The 17,187-nt window shown below is 38.9% G+C and overlaps 1 protein-coding gene across 3 annotated transcripts in view; it reads right to left on the bottom strand.

The window, feature by feature from the left end:
- ALS2 (alsin Rho guanine nucleotide exchange factor ALS2) overlaps positions 1-17,187 on the bottom strand; it is a 43,422-nt gene that overhangs the window by 11,793 nt on the left and 14,442 nt on the right. For all 3 annotated transcript variants that reach the window (XM_054069276.1, XM_054069275.1, XM_054069277.1), the window contains 17 exons: positions 16,879-16,956; positions 15,765-15,938; positions 13,407-13,578; positions 12,841-13,021; positions 11,016-11,081; positions 8,301-8,463; positions 6,788-6,919; positions 6,423-6,551; positions 5,973-6,043; positions 5,533-5,599; positions 5,058-5,260; positions 4,848-4,913; positions 2,962-3,060; positions 2,218-2,382; positions 929-1,040; positions 550-627; positions 299-432 (listed from right to left, as the gene is read on the bottom strand). In XM_054069276.1, the coding sequence (XP_053925251.1) occupies positions 299-432; positions 550-627; positions 929-1,040; positions 2,218-2,382; positions 2,962-3,060; positions 4,848-4,913; positions 5,058-5,260; positions 5,533-5,599; positions 5,973-6,043; positions 6,423-6,551; positions 6,788-6,919; positions 8,301-8,463; positions 11,016-11,081; positions 12,841-13,021; positions 13,407-13,578; positions 15,765-15,938; positions 16,879-16,956 (2,090 nt within the window). The remainder of the gene's footprint in view (positions 1-298; positions 433-549; positions 628-928; positions 1,041-2,217; positions 2,383-2,961; positions 3,061-4,847; positions 4,914-5,057; positions 5,261-5,532; positions 5,600-5,972; positions 6,044-6,422; positions 6,552-6,787; positions 6,920-8,300; positions 8,464-11,015; positions 11,082-12,840; positions 13,022-13,406; positions 13,579-15,764; positions 15,939-16,878; positions 16,957-17,187) is intronic.

Genomic DNA, 17,187 nt, shown 5'->3' with positions numbered 1-17,187 from the left:
GCAGTCAGTTCAGACAGAAATAAATTCCAAGCCTGCTACAGGACAGTAGCAGCATGATGGCTACCTCGTAATTTCATGCTGTTCCTCGTGTATTCAAGTAGCAATTAAAGCAAGAACAGCTATAAAGAAGATTTTTATTTCCTAAGCAGGAGGGAAGAGGAATGACAAAGGAAAAATGTTTTCAAAATCTCACTGTTTCTTTGGAAAGTATTTTGAATTAGCCTTTGTAAAAAGACAATAGTTATGTTCTGAAGTACAACAGAACCATATGAGAAATTATTTCTTATTCAACACTCACAATGCTTTAGGTTTGTCCTTCTCATTCTCATACAAGCTAGGTTTGAAGTAGGTGCCTGTGATTTTTATCCCAGATCCCCACTCTCCACTGAACAGACCTTCAATATAATCTCCATTTGGCAAGGTCAGTGTTCCCTTGAGAGAAGACAAAAAAAAATTAACTGAAATTCCATTGGGAAGCGCATAACAAGGAAGGAGACACTTTTTTCAGACAGTGACAGTTTAGAATTAACAGTAACAACTAATACCAACCTTTCCACTCAGAGTCCAGTTATCTGAAAATTCCCCCTCATAGACTGTATCATCCTCAGAAAGCAGAATTCCAGTCCCCTATGAAGAAATTCATAAAGAATACAAAGCAGTAATCATAACACGAGGTCAGACAGCAGATCTGAAGACACACTGGAAAACCTGTTACTGATTCTTGGCAAATAACGATTTTTTAAAAAGTTTCTGAAGTAGTCCTCGGTAAAACAGAGCAGGGATTATAAAGACAGCTTAAAAAGCCAGGACAACAGAAGGTTAGAAGAACAAGAAGTCTACACAGCCTAAAATACACTCATCTAACCAAGAAAGCTACCACACTTAGAGGAAAAAGTCACTATAGCACAGAATCTGGTGTTCAACTCACCATCATTTTGTTGGTGCTGAAGGCTCCTTCGTAATACAGTCCAAACTGAGTAACCACAACACCATTGCCTTGGCAAAGATCATCTTGCCACATTCCCATATACTTTTCTCCTCTGAAGAAAAATGAAGTAGGAAGAATACAGTCTAAGCAGTACATTTATAGCCTTTCCTTGGCTTTACTGTGATACTTGAACATTCTGGAAACCATTAGTAAAGAGTCACCTGGCACTGGCTGCAAGCCTTGTCAACCTGGTTCAGTAGCTTAACTGGAATACAGTCTCCTTTACAGAGAAATAAACTATAATGAACTTCCTTTCACAATGCACCTTACAAATTGGCCACATCCAAGCAAACCATTCCTGATGATCTGAAACAATACTGGAGCCCAGTTAAGCCAAATTCCTGTCAAGAGGAACCTGAGAAGTAACTACAGCACACAAGGAACGGGGAAGCTTGTTAGCTGCTGTGGAACTGCTTTATGTCAGATTTAAGTTGCATACAAAAGGAGATCTTTGGCTTCATTGGGCATCTACCTGATGTACTTAAGTTATTTAGAAAAGATGCAAGAAGCTTATTTTAGGCATTTTTTTTTGCTAAAGCTTTTGATTTTTTTACATAAATTCAGATGTCTCAAATTGAAAGGATAATAAATGAAAGAAACCAAGCTGTTCTACTTGGGCAATAGGAAGAAGACCTGCAAAGCCATGCATGACATTCTGAAAATTAGACTCGAGTGCAAGAATTTTAAGGTAACAGATTATGTTGCAGAAAGTTTCTGGATGATAGCCTACCAATGGTTACTCCATAAAAAACACCGTGGATTACTCACAAGTAAACATCAGCCTCTTTCAATTACTATTTAAAATATTTCTTTTGTGAGTGTAAGTCCACAGAGGTCAGGCCAGAGTGTTTGAAACTAACTGCAAAGCCCAAATAACTTGAAACTATTTTTCCAGCTGTTCTGAAAAAGAACGTTTTCAGCACTCTCACAACAAGATATCTCAGTTAAGGTAACTTATTCAGTGCTAGTTTTCAGGCAGGAGTATGACAGAAAAAGAGCAGAAAATGAAACAAAACAAAATACCCAGATTTACTGCAGAAACAGCACAAAAAAAAGCAGTCTCAGACCCAATTCCTTAGATCATCAATCCAGAAAGCCTAACATAAAGAAGAAAAAAGCCTCACAGACACGCACTAATATTGCTACTAGCAGATCAAATCCTTTCCTACCGATTGTTGCAATTGTATGTCAGACCAGTGTTTTAAGGATTTGTGGAACTGAAGCATTACCTTGTGATATCATCAAAAACTCCATAACCACTCTTCTTGTCCATTGTCCACTGTCCAATGAACATACTGGGAGAAGAAGAGGTCAGCTTCCCACTGCGTAGGAGACCATGGCCATGACGCATATTATCCTGAAAACACCCTTCATACACCTCACCAGTAGCATAGCTATGATAAAAAAGAGAAAAAGGAAGATTCCTATAATTTACTTATCTGGGTTTTTTGGGGGAGCGAGGAGAGGTGGTGGGGTTTTTTTGTTCGTTTTGGGGTTTTTTGGTTGGTTGGGGGTTTTTTTTGTTGCTGTTTTTTGTTGTTGATGTTATTCTGATCCCAGAACAGATCAAACTTCTCTTTTTCCTTCAAATTTAGCCACACCAAGGAGAAACTACAGTACAAGTATTTGGGATCAAAGTGAGCCTTTAATACAAATTTTCTGACAGTTTTCGTTTTAAAGCCACTCTCTCCCCAACAAGCAGGGCCATTAGAAGCTATATTTATCTATCAGGAGAGTCCTTTGTTATTGAAAGGTGGTAGCAACGTTAGAATAGATATTAATAATAGAACACTGCACAAGTATGCATTGTGAGCAGTCTGCCAAAAACAAAGCAGAAATAAGCCAAGCTAACTATAACTACAAGTCTGAAGTGTAACAAGAAAGCTACGCACAAAGGCTTGGTAATCAGTGTGCCAGAGCATCAGTCCTAAGCTCCTTTCTGCAATGACAGGAACATAAGTGCTACACTTTACCTGTAGACTCCATGCCCACACATTTTGCCTTCCTTCCAGTACCCCACGTAATGGTCATCCTTATTCAATGCTTTGTTTGGCACTCTGTATTCACCATACCTGCCAAAGCACAGAAATGGAACACCAGGAGCTATAAGGCTAACACATTTCATTAAAAACAGGAACAGATACCCATCACAGACCCATTCTATAGTCAGCATGCTGTATGTCTTTTTTAGTGCCTCTTCAACTACAGCAGTTACAGATTTTTCAAGTTTTTTTTCTTAAAGAGAAAGCAGGAATTTCAGCATCAGTGGGTCAACCTAGCCTGCACTGCTTTTCTATTGTTTGATATTGTCACGTTGAAGATATTCACCTCTCTACCACACTGCAGCATTTTTCTCAGCTTTCTGAAGGCCACAAGACTTCTGACTACTTCTACCTTTGTCATTGTCTTCATGTCTTGACAAGCACATCTTTATCTCATGGAAAGAAGAGAACATATATTGCTAACAGAGAACATTTTAAAAAAAGATGCTATCTCCCAATTATGCTAAAACAGTGGCACAGAATTGTTCACTATTTCAGTAGGCCTGAAAAGAATAAGACACACAACTTGTATTTACTGATTTTAACCTTTTGAGGACATTAAAATCCAGTTATGAAGGTTCTACTGAGAGCATGTCTATCCCAAGAAGACGTTACTATTGTTAAATGTTGAGACTACAGCATGCATGCTGAAATACAAAGATATGCATTTGATGATCCTAGCAATTACTGCTGAACACTACTGCATTTATTTCTAGTGAGGATTTGTTTGCAATATTTCCATCTCCAACAACCCTAAAATCACTAGGGTTAGGTACACTTAGTGTTAGCTACAAAGCACCAAAATGTTAATCTGGTTTTATAGCTTAACATTATATCAACAGCTGAAGTGCATTTTAAAAAGCCATCTGCAGCCAGGCCACATTTCAATTTCCCCTCCAACACAATACTTTGAAAATACATCTGGAAGCCAATAGGAGTCCTCGTATTTTTGCCCTGTACAGTACAGACATGTCTGCTCGCAGGATTCATGTAAAAATCCCTCTGGAAAGAAGTTAACCTCTTAGCCTCGATAGTGCCCTAAGCAGATTCTTAACAATGAAATCCATAGATTAATTCAAAGCTGTGCAATAAATTATTAAGTTACTTTCAAGTGGTCTTATTTGTTTCATCAGATAACTTGATAATGTCTAGGACTTCCGTTCATCCTATTTTAAAACCTGTCTGTACTGGTTATCTCAATCATCAGGATCACATTCTCATGAGTTTTGTTTTTCTTACCCAAACCCTGAAGTCTCAATTCAAGATTTTGTTGTCTCATTCTCGTATTATTAAACCCTTGCTCTACCAGAAATACAGCAAGGAAAACATTAGAGGAGACGCCTCACTAAACTGCATCAAAAGGCAATGCATCTTCTAGAAAGACAAAAAAAACCCAGTACATGAACTTTTGAAAGAACACTGCAACACAAAGTCACCTAATACAGCACAAAGTTGACTAGAGACTTTTCCTCTGCTTAACAGTTTACACTCACCCACCCAATCCTTCCTCCTCAGCTGCTTTACCATTTCCTTTCTCCATCCTACAGCTGATTACTCCAATTAGTTTCACTTTTTTAATGAAAGCGCAAGTTTTTAATCATGTAGTTGCAGAGTCTGTTGTGAAGACAACTAGCATACCTCTGGGTAAATGAGAGATCACCTATATATAAACATATAGATATATTTTGTTAACATACATAACCCTGAGTCAGTTAAGATTCACTGCAAAACCTTTATTTAAAAGGTTTTTATTATTACATTCTACAACAAAATGCATTTCTTGCCCTCTGGCTCCACAAGTAGTGAGAGGATCTTACCCATCCTCCAGCCCCGTCCGGAAAGTCCCAGAGTACATTCTCCCATCTGCCCACTTTAGGATCCCTCTGGAAAAAATACAAAGCCATACATGTGCATAAGATAATCAGTTTACTTCTCCCATGTTCCAAATAACTTCTGTGAGTTAGCCTACTTATTGATACAGCAATCACCTCATTTTGTCTTCGACTGTTACATCCAAATGCTTTTACCTGCCATGGGGTTTTCCTGAAAGCCATCTTCCATCATAAACAGCATCCTTAAATCGAGGATCCTTATAAAAGGTGTATTTGGCACTGCGAGAAATAGGAGGTTCCTGTCTTGGCACATTCCCACCAGCTCCATACAGAATTAAGTCAGAAGTTCCTTTAAGGGCCTGATCCACTGCTTGGCTTATTGCCCTCAGCCACTTGGTCTGAAAGAGAAAGTGTTTCATCACAGAATTTAGCCAACACCTATCTTTGCACTGACTCTCGCCCTCACAGCAACTACAATCACCTCCTGCACATCCCTCAATACTGTGTTATACATTGAAGTACTGCTACAGTTCAACCTGCGTACAAAGTTGCAGGAAGACTTCATTCTTGGTGAATACTTAAGCAATATTTCTCCCTGTCTGGTTTGACAGTAGGAGAGAAAAACTCATACGTATCACTGAAGCCATGCTAAATCTGTAGATATGCCCACCTTTTCCTGTGGTGTTGAAGAAACAAGAACAAACTGTTCTTCTGGTGTTGTAATCTTCAATCCATTCCTACATGGGGGGAAAGGTATTTTAATCTAGTGAAATTCTATCCTGAAAAAGGCAAGATATCTTAAATCATGAATATTGTATCTTCCCTCCCCCACCCCAGCTAGCATTCACTTGATATTAAGCCAGCAGTGGAAATAAGCAGCGGGAATGAGTACTCACTTTCCTTTTGACTACCTTATTTTTCCTGATGTTTATACAGCTTTTTTTTTTTTAAAGACACAGAAATACAGTAAGTTTTCTGAAACAATAAAGAGGAGTGGACATGCTCTCATACAGCCTGTTCTGCTCCTAATTTACAGAAGTTGGTTACAAAACGCTCATCCTCCCTCCCAAGATATCTGACTGTTTCAGCACCGAAAACAATAATACTCACACATTACCAGCTTCTTCTGAAAGAGCTTCTACCCACAGTGTGGACAAGGGAAAAATATGGTGCGTTGAGAACTGTAGGCAAGGAGAAGGAGAAGGGAAACTTCACCGGATACCGATCCATTACCCCTGTCCCATGCTTCTTCTGAATAGTTTTCTCCCTTTCTTTGAGGACTAGGGAAAACTGAGCATTACAGGCTTCTCTATGCACCTTGCTCCGATAAACAGCAAACACCATGCCAGCCACAGGGCAACAGCAATCAAACATTTAAAACAACACAACTTCAAATTCATTTGTTTCATTTATTGTCAAATTCATAAAAAAAAAATCACTTTGAAGTGTTTAAGCAACACTGCAGTGAATGGTGCAAAAACTTATATTCATTATATGAAAAATAAATTATGATGTTTGAAGCAGAGAAAAGGTTTTGTTCCTGGACACAGGATGGCTTACCTGAGCATGTACTAGAGCATCATTGAAGAGGATGAACCAATTTACAGAGAATCTTCCGGCATGTTGTAGAGACAACCCCCTATTGCTGCTTTCACAGATTAACCGGCGCTCTGGCTTCCGCAAAGAATCCTACAGGTAGGATTAAAACCAAAATTGTAGAAGCTTACTTCTCACTAAGTGTAACTTAAGGTCAGAGCTATTTGTCTTTCACAGTAAAGGCCTGTCCTTTCTAAAGCTAAGAGTAGTAACAGCAACACAGGTTAGAAAAGTGAGAACTGCAACTGACAGCAGCATCAGTAACAGACATAGGGTATAAAGCTAACAGCAAGAGATTCAAGCTAATGAACGGACAATTGTCATTATACCGTCATTTTCCCAGGAAAGGTCTTCCAGAAGCCAAGTGTGTATTCTGCTTCTTTCCTTTTTCTGCTAAGATGGACAGCAAGGCTCTCATAACAAGAACTAGAATCCTGTAGCTTTTGGTACTCTGGAGACGCCTGCAGGGCACAAGTTAAGACAGACCTGAGAGTGTTAATACTCACAGTAAGAGTCATTGGGTACTGGAACAGGCTGCCCAGGGAGGTGGTCGAGTCGCCTTCCCTGGAGGTGTTTAAGGAACGGGTGGATGAAGTACTTAGGGACATGGTTTAGGGAGTGTTAGGAATGGTTGGACTCGATGATCCAATGGGTCCTTTCCAACCTTGTGATTCTGTGATTCTGTGATTCTGTGATTCTGAACACTCTGAACACCCGTGCCAACAATGCTAATCAAGCTACAATGCAACTGTTCATTTTATGAAATCAGCACCAAAAGCATAACAGCTGGTCTGGTTAATAAAGTAAGGAAGCAGGCCAAGTTATTTTCCTGGTTATGTGTTCCACTGGTGTGCTAGTAGTTTAAAAATCACAAAAGTTTCACGAATGTTAAGAGCAGAATTATTAACATACAAGCACATGATATATCACCTTGCAGCATAACAAGCTGCAGCACAAATAGAATTATAGAATCACAGAATCACTAGATTGGAAGGGACCCACGGGTCATCCAGTCCAACCATTCCTAACACACTCTAAACCATGCCCCTCAGCACCTCATCCACCCATCCTTTAAACACCTCCAGGGAAGGTGACTCAACCACCTCCCTGGGCAGCCTCTGCCAGTGCCCAATGACCCCTTCTGTGAAACATCTTTTCCTGATGTCCAGCCTGAACCTCCACTGGCGCAGCTTAAGGCCATTCCCCCTTGTCCTGTCCCCTGTCACTTGGGAGAAAAGGCCAGCTCCCCGCTCTCCACAACCTCCTTCCAGGTAGTTGTAGAGAGCAATAAGATCTCCTCTTCTCCAGGCTAAATAACCCCAGCTCTCTCAGCCGCTCCTAGTAGTGCTAATAACTGTAGGAGTAAAATTTTAAATTACTATATTGGGATAAATGTACAAGCAGTTATAGTTCCTGTTTAGTCATCTTTTATTTCAGAAGAATGCAATTACATACATCTAAATGGGTGGTGAAAGTCTACCTAATAGATATGAAGTATTTTTAGTAGAGTGTTGCAGCCAAGGATAGTTGGAGTAATGATGCCAGATGGAACTGAAAAGCAACTGGCAAACTTCACAATAATATATTTGCAACGAAGCACTTGGGCACACAAACAAGTTCTGGCAGGGTAACAAGTTTCTACGTGTCATGCAATCTGTGCAGGTGTGGTGTAACTGTGTAAATAGATATGCATGATCTTCCCTGCAGCAAATACAAGTCCAAGGTAGCTCCTCTGAGGATTAAGCTATTTCTAATTACCTGGCATTTGCTTCACACAGTTACTTCCGAGCCGTAAGCTTTGTATGTATATTTATTCAGATATAGACAATAAAGCCAGCTTACCACTTCAAAACATGTGGCAAGCTTTAGCAAAGTTCTAGCATAATTATGAAGTCGTCCAAACGGCATGAAAAAGAGAGCATTCAGAACTTCCACGAGCTGGAGGTTTTCCTCATTCTTCTCAGACAGTTTCTGTAAAAGCTCCTGGTTTTTACTCAAGAAGTCTCTGAATGATGGCACCATCGGGGAACACAGGGAAGAGAGAAGAAAAAGAAAAGACAGCAAGACATAAGTGATTTATGTTTAAGAGCTCAGAATGCCCCTTTTTTTAGATTATCACAACCAATAAAAATGATAAAGGCAAATACATGCTGCTTATTAATCTATTCCCAATTTAGTTTAAGGAAGTACAGCAATACTAACACGTAGCTCTAACTGCACCACACGACATTGACTTTACTCTCACATGTTACATCACCAAACTGGTTTAAGAAAGTTGACTAACCTGTCCCACTAGGGAGAGTAACTAATTGCCTTTTTTCCCTTTAACACTTAATTAGTAAAAGAGCTAACAAGTGGAATGACTTCCACATTATTTTTAGAGTAAGTTTCTAAGACTGATGATTCATACAAGATGACCTGCAAGAATCTTAACTTTGTTCCAGTGTACTTCCCTAAATATATCCAAATAATCTCTTCCCCACCCCTGCTGTTCAAGGCAGCTGACCAGTTTTTCCTCTAACTAGAAAAATTACATCCTACCTCAAAGAAAGGCAGGAAATCTGTTCAATCCTCAGTCTCATTTCCAAGAGGGAGAACTAATCTAGTTCAGAGAAGAAGAGGGAAATGGTTCTGAAGACAATGCATTAGCATACAAAACCAGTGTTTCTTCATTAAAAGGAAAACAAAACTACTTTTCCCTCTCCTTCACCACATCAGTGTGCATGTGTGCTGGCACATACAACACATCTGCATTAAAATGCATCCAGCTGGAAAGAATTTAAACCACAAGCTGCAAGACTCTTGTGAGGCTGAGAAAGCAGGCCCCAGGGACAGCAAAACAGATCAGAGAATTGCTCAGCAGGGTTCCTTAGAATTCTACATATTTAGCAAGATACCATTTCACATATCAAAATAATGTACCTTGTCTAGGTCTGCTAATGATATTTAAGAACTCTCCTGTTCAGCAAGCCTTAGGAATAAAGTCTTCTTTACAGAGAAGACCATATTTCTTAATTTTAAATTTAAACACCGGGATAGCTTGAATTTTTAAAGTGCTTCAAAATCTCTGCATGGAGGTCTCTCTGTAGAAGAGTGTCAAGTGATCACAGATTCATTACACTGAGTACAGTTCCTCCAGTCTTTCAGAGGAAATGCTCAAAAACTTGCCAACAATGGAGACTGCTTACTGAAGCCAGCACTTTTTTAAAGTTGGAACTACTTCTAATGCATTCATATTGCAAAATATCCATAAGGACAGGCTGACATCATTAATCATTGACTAAAACAGTATACTTTCTGGGAGAAGGTGGGGAAATTCATCATTATCAGTAAAGATATACTTCCCTTTCCTTTGCAAGCAGCAAGACAAAACTTCTAAGACACTTCCTCCCTGCAGTTTCAGAACCTGAAAAAGCCTGATGAAACCCTGGTTGCAGTAAGAGAAGCTATGACACCTGACAGTGACAACTGATGAAGAATTCAGTATGAGTAACTTCAGTATCCAATAATTATACATAAGCTTATACTTGAAATAATATCTCCTGTAAGACACCCTAAAAATCTTGACGAAGGCAGAAAGATTCTGTGTCTCTCTGAAGAAGTGGGATTTTATTTAGTCTTTGGCACTGATTCACAGGTGCAAAAGATTCTTTGCATTAGGTACCCTGGCATTTCAAAGAACTTCCAATACCAATACAACTTCCAATACAATTTACACTACATTCAAAGGGCTCCATAAACAGCTGCAACAGAATTACTCCCAGACTACAGAATTTAGGAGGGAAGGAAAGCTGGCAATTCCTCAGACAAGTTAAAAAATCCTCTCATTACAACAACTTCTTCACAGCACGAGAGTGAAAGATTCACAGTGTCATTACTTTATTTCCTAGATTCCTAAGAATACCATTGAATACTAATTTAAGATCTATACACTTCAAACACACTGTCTCAGGCCTTAAGGTACAATTCCTCCCTCACACTTAAAAGCATCTATGCACGAAATAGCATAAAGCAGCCTTGAGAGGCAGAAAAGACTCACATGCAGAAATGTTGTTGGTTTTGCATCATTTTAAAGCACTTCCATAAACTTAAAGAATTCAAATGAAAGTGAATTCACATGATCTACTCTTACTAATTCTTAAAGAAATTCTGCTGTTCTATATTTTATTAACAGCAATATTTAATACAATAGCATACTAACAAACATGGAATAGATGATGAAAATTCAACAAGACTAAGCTTTCAAAAAAAAAAAATCATTATTCTAAATCCGTTTCTATGTCTTTCAAAGAATTTACAATAATTTGTGTTTTACTCCTTCCTCTACCTTCACAATAAAGTACTCATTCAGCAGCCTTTTCATCTAATGTTTTTATCACAGCTGACAGGAAGTAAATTTTTCTTCATCTGATGGAAAAGGAAATAGTGTACCCAAGTTAGCCGAGACCAAGTCTCTGCATGCTCATTGCTACATACACACACACACACATAATTCTTTAAAGTGCAGTTCTTTGCTAGTTGATCAAAACCTCCAAAAAAAGGTAAAGGTTTTCTTACAGTGCTGGCTTTGCAAGGAGCGTAAATCCTCCCATTACCAGGAAGTTTGTGACTGAAGTACAATACCTAAAATAGGGAAGACAGAGAGCTTCAGTTACAAAATAAGAACATCCCTGGAAATAGCAACTGTTGTAATTTCCAATAGTTTACCAATGAGCTCTGCAATGTGTTTTACTATACAAGTAATCCAAGTACTTGCGAATATGTTAAACACCGAAACACACTCAACATTACTGGAATGCTTCAAATTCACTTTCCACATGGAGGATAGAACACTCATTCCTATGCCACCTTTCTGCTGCCATGAGCACAATGCAGAGAGCTTACTGTGCTATCAAAACTATTTTTTTGGGGGCATGTACAAAATAAGCCATCTGTTTCAACAGTTTAACACTGCTAGCTTCTAGTTAAATTCAAGAAGGAAATGTCAAGATTGGAATTTCCCTTTTCCTGCTATTCAACACTTTCACTACTACCTTTCACTTCTACCCTGACCAAAAAAGAAAACCAGTTTTAAAACATCACCTTTCTCCAAGGGAAAGTCTCAGCTTAGCCCGATTACCAGGCAATACCTGTGCTGCCTGATGGATCCTTGGAAGATGCTCAAGGCACTATGCTGAGGAGCATGTGTAGGGTTTGATGCCACGTACAGAAAAACGTGTAAAGCACTACTAAGCAAAGGGGGGAGAGCAGAATATGGGCAGTAACAGCCAGAATAGAAATTACATATTTCAGTCTTTGACAGGGAGGAATAGGAAATTAAGAAACCCTTCATATCTGAGTAATGAGAACCAATTCTGGGAACCTAGATTAAAAGAAAAACTGAAGTTAAAAGACCAAGTAGAAAGGGAGAAAATAGTTATAACTACGAACAATCCATTTGATAAACAGAGAAGAAAGCCTCTTTTAGGGTGATACAGTTTATCATTGATCCAACAGAAGTGGTAACAGTTGCGCTTGTGTTAAAAAAGTGCAACCAGCTGCACATCAAAATGCTACTGCATAACATCTGAAGTTGATGATCTTGAAGTTTTGTTCCCTTAGAGATTTACAGATGTCTGGTAGCCAAGACTATGTTCAGAGAGGACATTTTTAGACTCTCCCCTCCATCAAGCCAGTGTTTTTCACAAATGCCTGCAGGTATTGACTATGATGAGACTTCTGCTACATTTGGATGAGATTATCTAGCAACTACAGAAGTTATAGATGAGAAAGAGAGCAAACAACATGACTGTGCGGACTTATTCTCCCTAAAACATTAAGCTAATAAAAATAGTAACCAGGATAATTCAGACTTGATTCCAAGGACTAAAGCAGCTCAGTCTTTTGGGTGAAAGGTGTAATGCTAGCTATTTAGCAGTTATCAGGACAGAAGAATTGTTCTCCTGGGAGACAGTTTTTAGTTAATGACTACTAAAAAGGCATTTTGTAACTACAATAAACCCCTAAAGGTAGCCTTAATTAGCATAGCCATGGTAACTCTTGTAACATCATTATATTACAAGATCCCTACCATTAAGTAACAAACATATCACTTTTTACAGGTATATTTACACAGCAACCAAAGAGGGGTTTGCACATGAAGTTTTACACTATGGAAGCTGAAGCTGTCCAGTGTGCTCCACTGGTGAAGACTTTCAAATATACAGCTTACTATGAAATGCATTAGTTTTACACAAACTCCATACATTTTAAATTGCAAAAATACAGATTGTGCAAGTTACTTATGTAGCTTTCTTTATGATCTACTTTTCCCTAACTCAGGGCTAGCAGCTGGTAGATTAAGCCTGCAGAGACTCAAGATTAAAGGGAATCGGATACTTGCTCAGTGTAACTATCCAAAAAGAGACTGGAATGCTTCAGGATGGCCAAACTCCTGGCTTCTTTCACTCCATGAAGAAAACTACTTAAAGAAGCTCCATGTTGACCAATGAGATAGCACAGCTTGCTGAACCTGCTTGCCATTTCCTGCAACAACTGGATTGTATTTGCATTGCCCAAATTATCTGTAATAGAGCACAAAGCAATTTAGCTTATCTTATGAAAGAGCTGCACTCATTAATAAAAAGAATTATCACAAGGTGCTGTTTAGATGTTCTATTGGCAATTTCACCTCCTGGCTACACTATCCAGAATCAGGAATTCAACAATTTTAGACTAAATACAGCTCAGATAATTAAGTCTTTCAGGTAAGACAGTTAGGAAAGTACAAATACTAACAATATAATGCAGATATCAAAATGCAGCTTTATTTCACCAGTTCATCCAAACAAGGGAGAAGAGTAAGATCTCACCTTTATCTTAAAAAACTTATAATTACTTTTAAATTTTGCATGAAGAAATTTGTTGTGGAACATATGGGAAATAATATCAAAGAAAATAAGTTCTTACCTAAGCCCAAAAGAGGTCTAAGAACTTGTGATTTGATTTCACTCAGTTTGAAATAAAACCTTCTCTCAGTAGAAGCCAACTCATGCAAACTGGCAATGTACCCCATTACATTTTTGTCTATTAAGACCAAACAGTTGTCACCACCAGCCATCACATTGCTTATGTGCCCTATCTGGAATATTGAAAAAGAGAAGAAAAAAAACCAGCAGCTTTAATATTTTTCTTTTTACACTCAAATTTAAAAATAGGGCTATGCAGAATAAAGTATATTTTCAGGAGCACTAAGAGACAATAAGTATGAATTACCTACAGTGACAAAGAATCCATTCAATATTGGCGTAATGCAAGAATGATAAAACTAGAAGAAACTTAAGTCAATGCTTTTCATTTTCCTGGTACTAACAAAGCCTAAGAAAACCAATAAATAGACTAACTTTTAAGGTGAGTCATACAACTATTCTGTGTTTAAGAGATAGCGACCTTAAGTTTAGTCACTTTTATGATTGCAATATACTTCTTGGTTATACCAACAATGCTGATATTAAATAGTATCATTACATCAGCTTTTTCTCCTATAAATTAGGAACTGAGAATCTAACAAGGCTTTAATATTATGACCGCGTGCTGAACTACAGTCCTTTCTGGATCTGAAAGATGTCAATTTATTGGTAAGAGTAATATTACAATAGCAATAAACTGGACTAATACTAATAACTGCACTAACACCATAAGTAGTGTTAGTATAGGTATTAAGTATTTGCTTTCAACAGTAGCCGGAAGCAAAATTTTTCTCTAAGGTCAGCACAAGTGCCACTGACGCATTGTGGCTCCCCACTGGTTCTGGTTCCCACGCAATACCATATAGTAATGCAGTGTTTGAGCTTCACTTTTATTTCCTTTGTTGTTAAACAGAGGACTCCTTAGAAACACTGCGCCAGAGTCGTTCAACAGGAAACCCACAGGGCAATTCTGGTATGTAAGAGTCTACAAGTCTTCCCACAAGAGAAGCGAGAAGGAAACAGCTACTAACACTCTTATAGAAGGAAGACCATTGCGTGTGTGTCTGCACGCATATATATGCATATGCATGGATCTAGTGTCTAAATCCCCGGTCCTCCTCAGAACCCCTCTCCAACTGCTATGCCGCTCAGTCTAGGGAAGCAGCAATGAAATAAAATCATAGAAGGCCTTTGGTGGGAAGAGGCCTTTTAAGGTCATCTGGTCCAACCACGCTGGGACATCTTTAACTTGATCAGGTTGCTCAGAGCCCCATCCAGTGTAACAACTGCACCACTCAGCTTGGTGTCATCTGCAAAATTGCTGAGGGTGCACTCGATCTCGCTGTCTAATCACTGATGAAGATATTAAACAGCACTGGTCCCAATACAGACCCCTGAGAAAGAGAACTTGTCACCCATCTCATTTGGACATCAAAGCCTTTGACTGCTACCCTCTGCATGCGACCATCCAACCAATGCCTAATCCATCAAACAGTCCATCCATCAAGTTCACCTCTCTCCAATTTAGAGAAAAAAATGTTGTGGGGAACTGTGTCAAAGGCTTTACAGAAGTCCAGACAGATGATAACCATTGCTTCTCCTGTGTCCACTGATGTGGTTACTCCAAAGCCACTAGGTTGGTTTATGACAAAGAGCTGCTTTGTACCCGCACTATCTCCTTTCTCCTGCCTTAAACTCAGGTTGGCCTGAAATCATACAAACAACTTGGAAGAGGACATAAAATACACACTCATCCCAACTTCAAGGGAGATAGGCGATTCAACTTTTTGAAGAAAATCACATAAGGAGCATCTCCTCTCTCCCATAAACATGCAAAACCACATTATGGTACCTTTGCTCAGTTCCCCCCTTACACCCATGAGAAAGGGAAGGGGAGGAAGGAGATGGTGCAGAACTCAGGGGACTTGCTGCCCAACTCACAGACAAGATGGATAGGAAGCAAAATCGAATAGAGCAGGCAAGTGCCCTCAGTTACTTGAGAAACAACAGGAACATGAAGAGCAATAGCAATGAGGAATAAACACATGAAGATTGTGATGAAAACAGAGCATAATATAAGGCTGCACTTCTGCAACACACACACATAGAAGGAAACATTTCAGACACACTTCAAAGATCTCCTCGTCTCTCAAACAGAAAGGCCGACCAAGAAACAGGCAGGGAAGAGAACAATACTAATTAAGCTTCCTCTCTGCCCTCCACAAGCTGTGCTCTTGATTTGACTGTTAGGTACCAGTTACTCGACTTGGCACCCTTAAAGCTGGCTGAACAACCAGCACAGTGCTACTTCCAAAAGCATCAGCACAATTTGCGCTAACTTAAAGGAAATACCACTCACCTTACTACATGATCGTAATAAAACCGGACTTTTAGTACAGCTATTTTCATACAAATTATTTTCTGTTGTCTCATGCCCACTGTAATATAACCCAGGCTGGAAGTCTTCCTCATCTGCTAAGAAGAGGGAATAATCTAGTCCTGCTGCTGTACTCCAAACACCATTACCACACACCTGAAATTCATTAGGAAGGAAAAGACATTAGAAATCACCACATGAAGCTGGAAGAAGAGACAAGTACTTTAAATCTTCAAGCCAAACACTCACATAACACACTTGCCAAGAAAAAGTATGGCAATAACTGGTATTTTTTCAGCTTCTGTGTCTCACAACAAATACATTTCTTGCATGTATACTGAAAGCCATCTTTCTTTCCAGTCTTCTTTCAAATGGCCTTTAAATTATCAACAAATTTTATTTTCAAACGGGCAGCAGGTGAGCTTGATCAAAGTAAAGACATTATTGTCCCCTCTACATTTAACCGAGATACCTATAAATTGATATGCTGTACATTAATTTGCATAAGGCCTAAGCAGGAAAAGTCTGCAGCTAGTTTTCCACCAAGACAAGCACCAGAAAATATAGGCAAGGGTCTGGGTCTAACCCAAAATCATTATTTGTCTATTCACTCAGTGGGATGAATAGCTCAAAACAAACAGAAAACCTACTGCCAAAACAGCTCTGAAAATATAGAAATGAAAACCCAATACAGTCATTGTCTAGCAGAGCCAAAAATGCTTGAAGGGTGTTTAGAATAAAAAGTGCTCCAATGTACTTAAAAAAGCTTCAGCCCTGCAATATCGATATCAGAGAAACTATACGTATATAAGGCAGAATTGAAATTTGATAATAAGATAAACCCAGCCACATTTCTTAGTTTTAGAACTTCAACGTGGTCATAAAACAGTGGAAGTCTGTGTAAAGGATTTCTTGCATAGATTTTTACAAGCTCATCTAAGGATTGTATTCACAGCATAAGCCAAAGAAATCAAGAGTTCCACCAGTACATAGCACAGAGATACATAAACAAGGTCAGTTTTTAGAAATTACTTTGCACTTGGTATAAGAACAGACCCTAAACTGAAAGAAGAAAAATACAGAAAATAGAAAGTACCTTTGCGAGACGAGGGACGGTTGTTGGGGAGTTCAAGTGACCAAGTTGGCCAGAGACATTGCTGCCCCATGAGTACACCTGTGAGAAACATAGCTGAACATCGGAATCCAAGTTTATATACATGGACACATACTGAACTGTACTAGCACAACACATTGAGTGTGCAAACAAATGCAAGTCAAGGGCATAAGATTCGTATACCAAGAAACTCTTCCCTAATTTTGACTGTCTTCCTATATTCTCAAATTGTCTTCTCAGGTTCAGAAACAGAACACACCAAATCAAGTCACTGCAATCTTTCAACATAAT

The sequence above is a fragment of the Cuculus canorus genome, chromosome 6, assembly GCF_017976375.1.
Source record: "Cuculus canorus isolate bCucCan1 chromosome 6, bCucCan1.pri, whole genome shotgun sequence".
NCBI lineage: Eukaryota > Metazoa > Chordata > Aves > Cuculiformes > Cuculidae > Cuculus > Cuculus canorus.
This window is presented reverse-complemented; position numbering and strand designations above follow the sequence as displayed.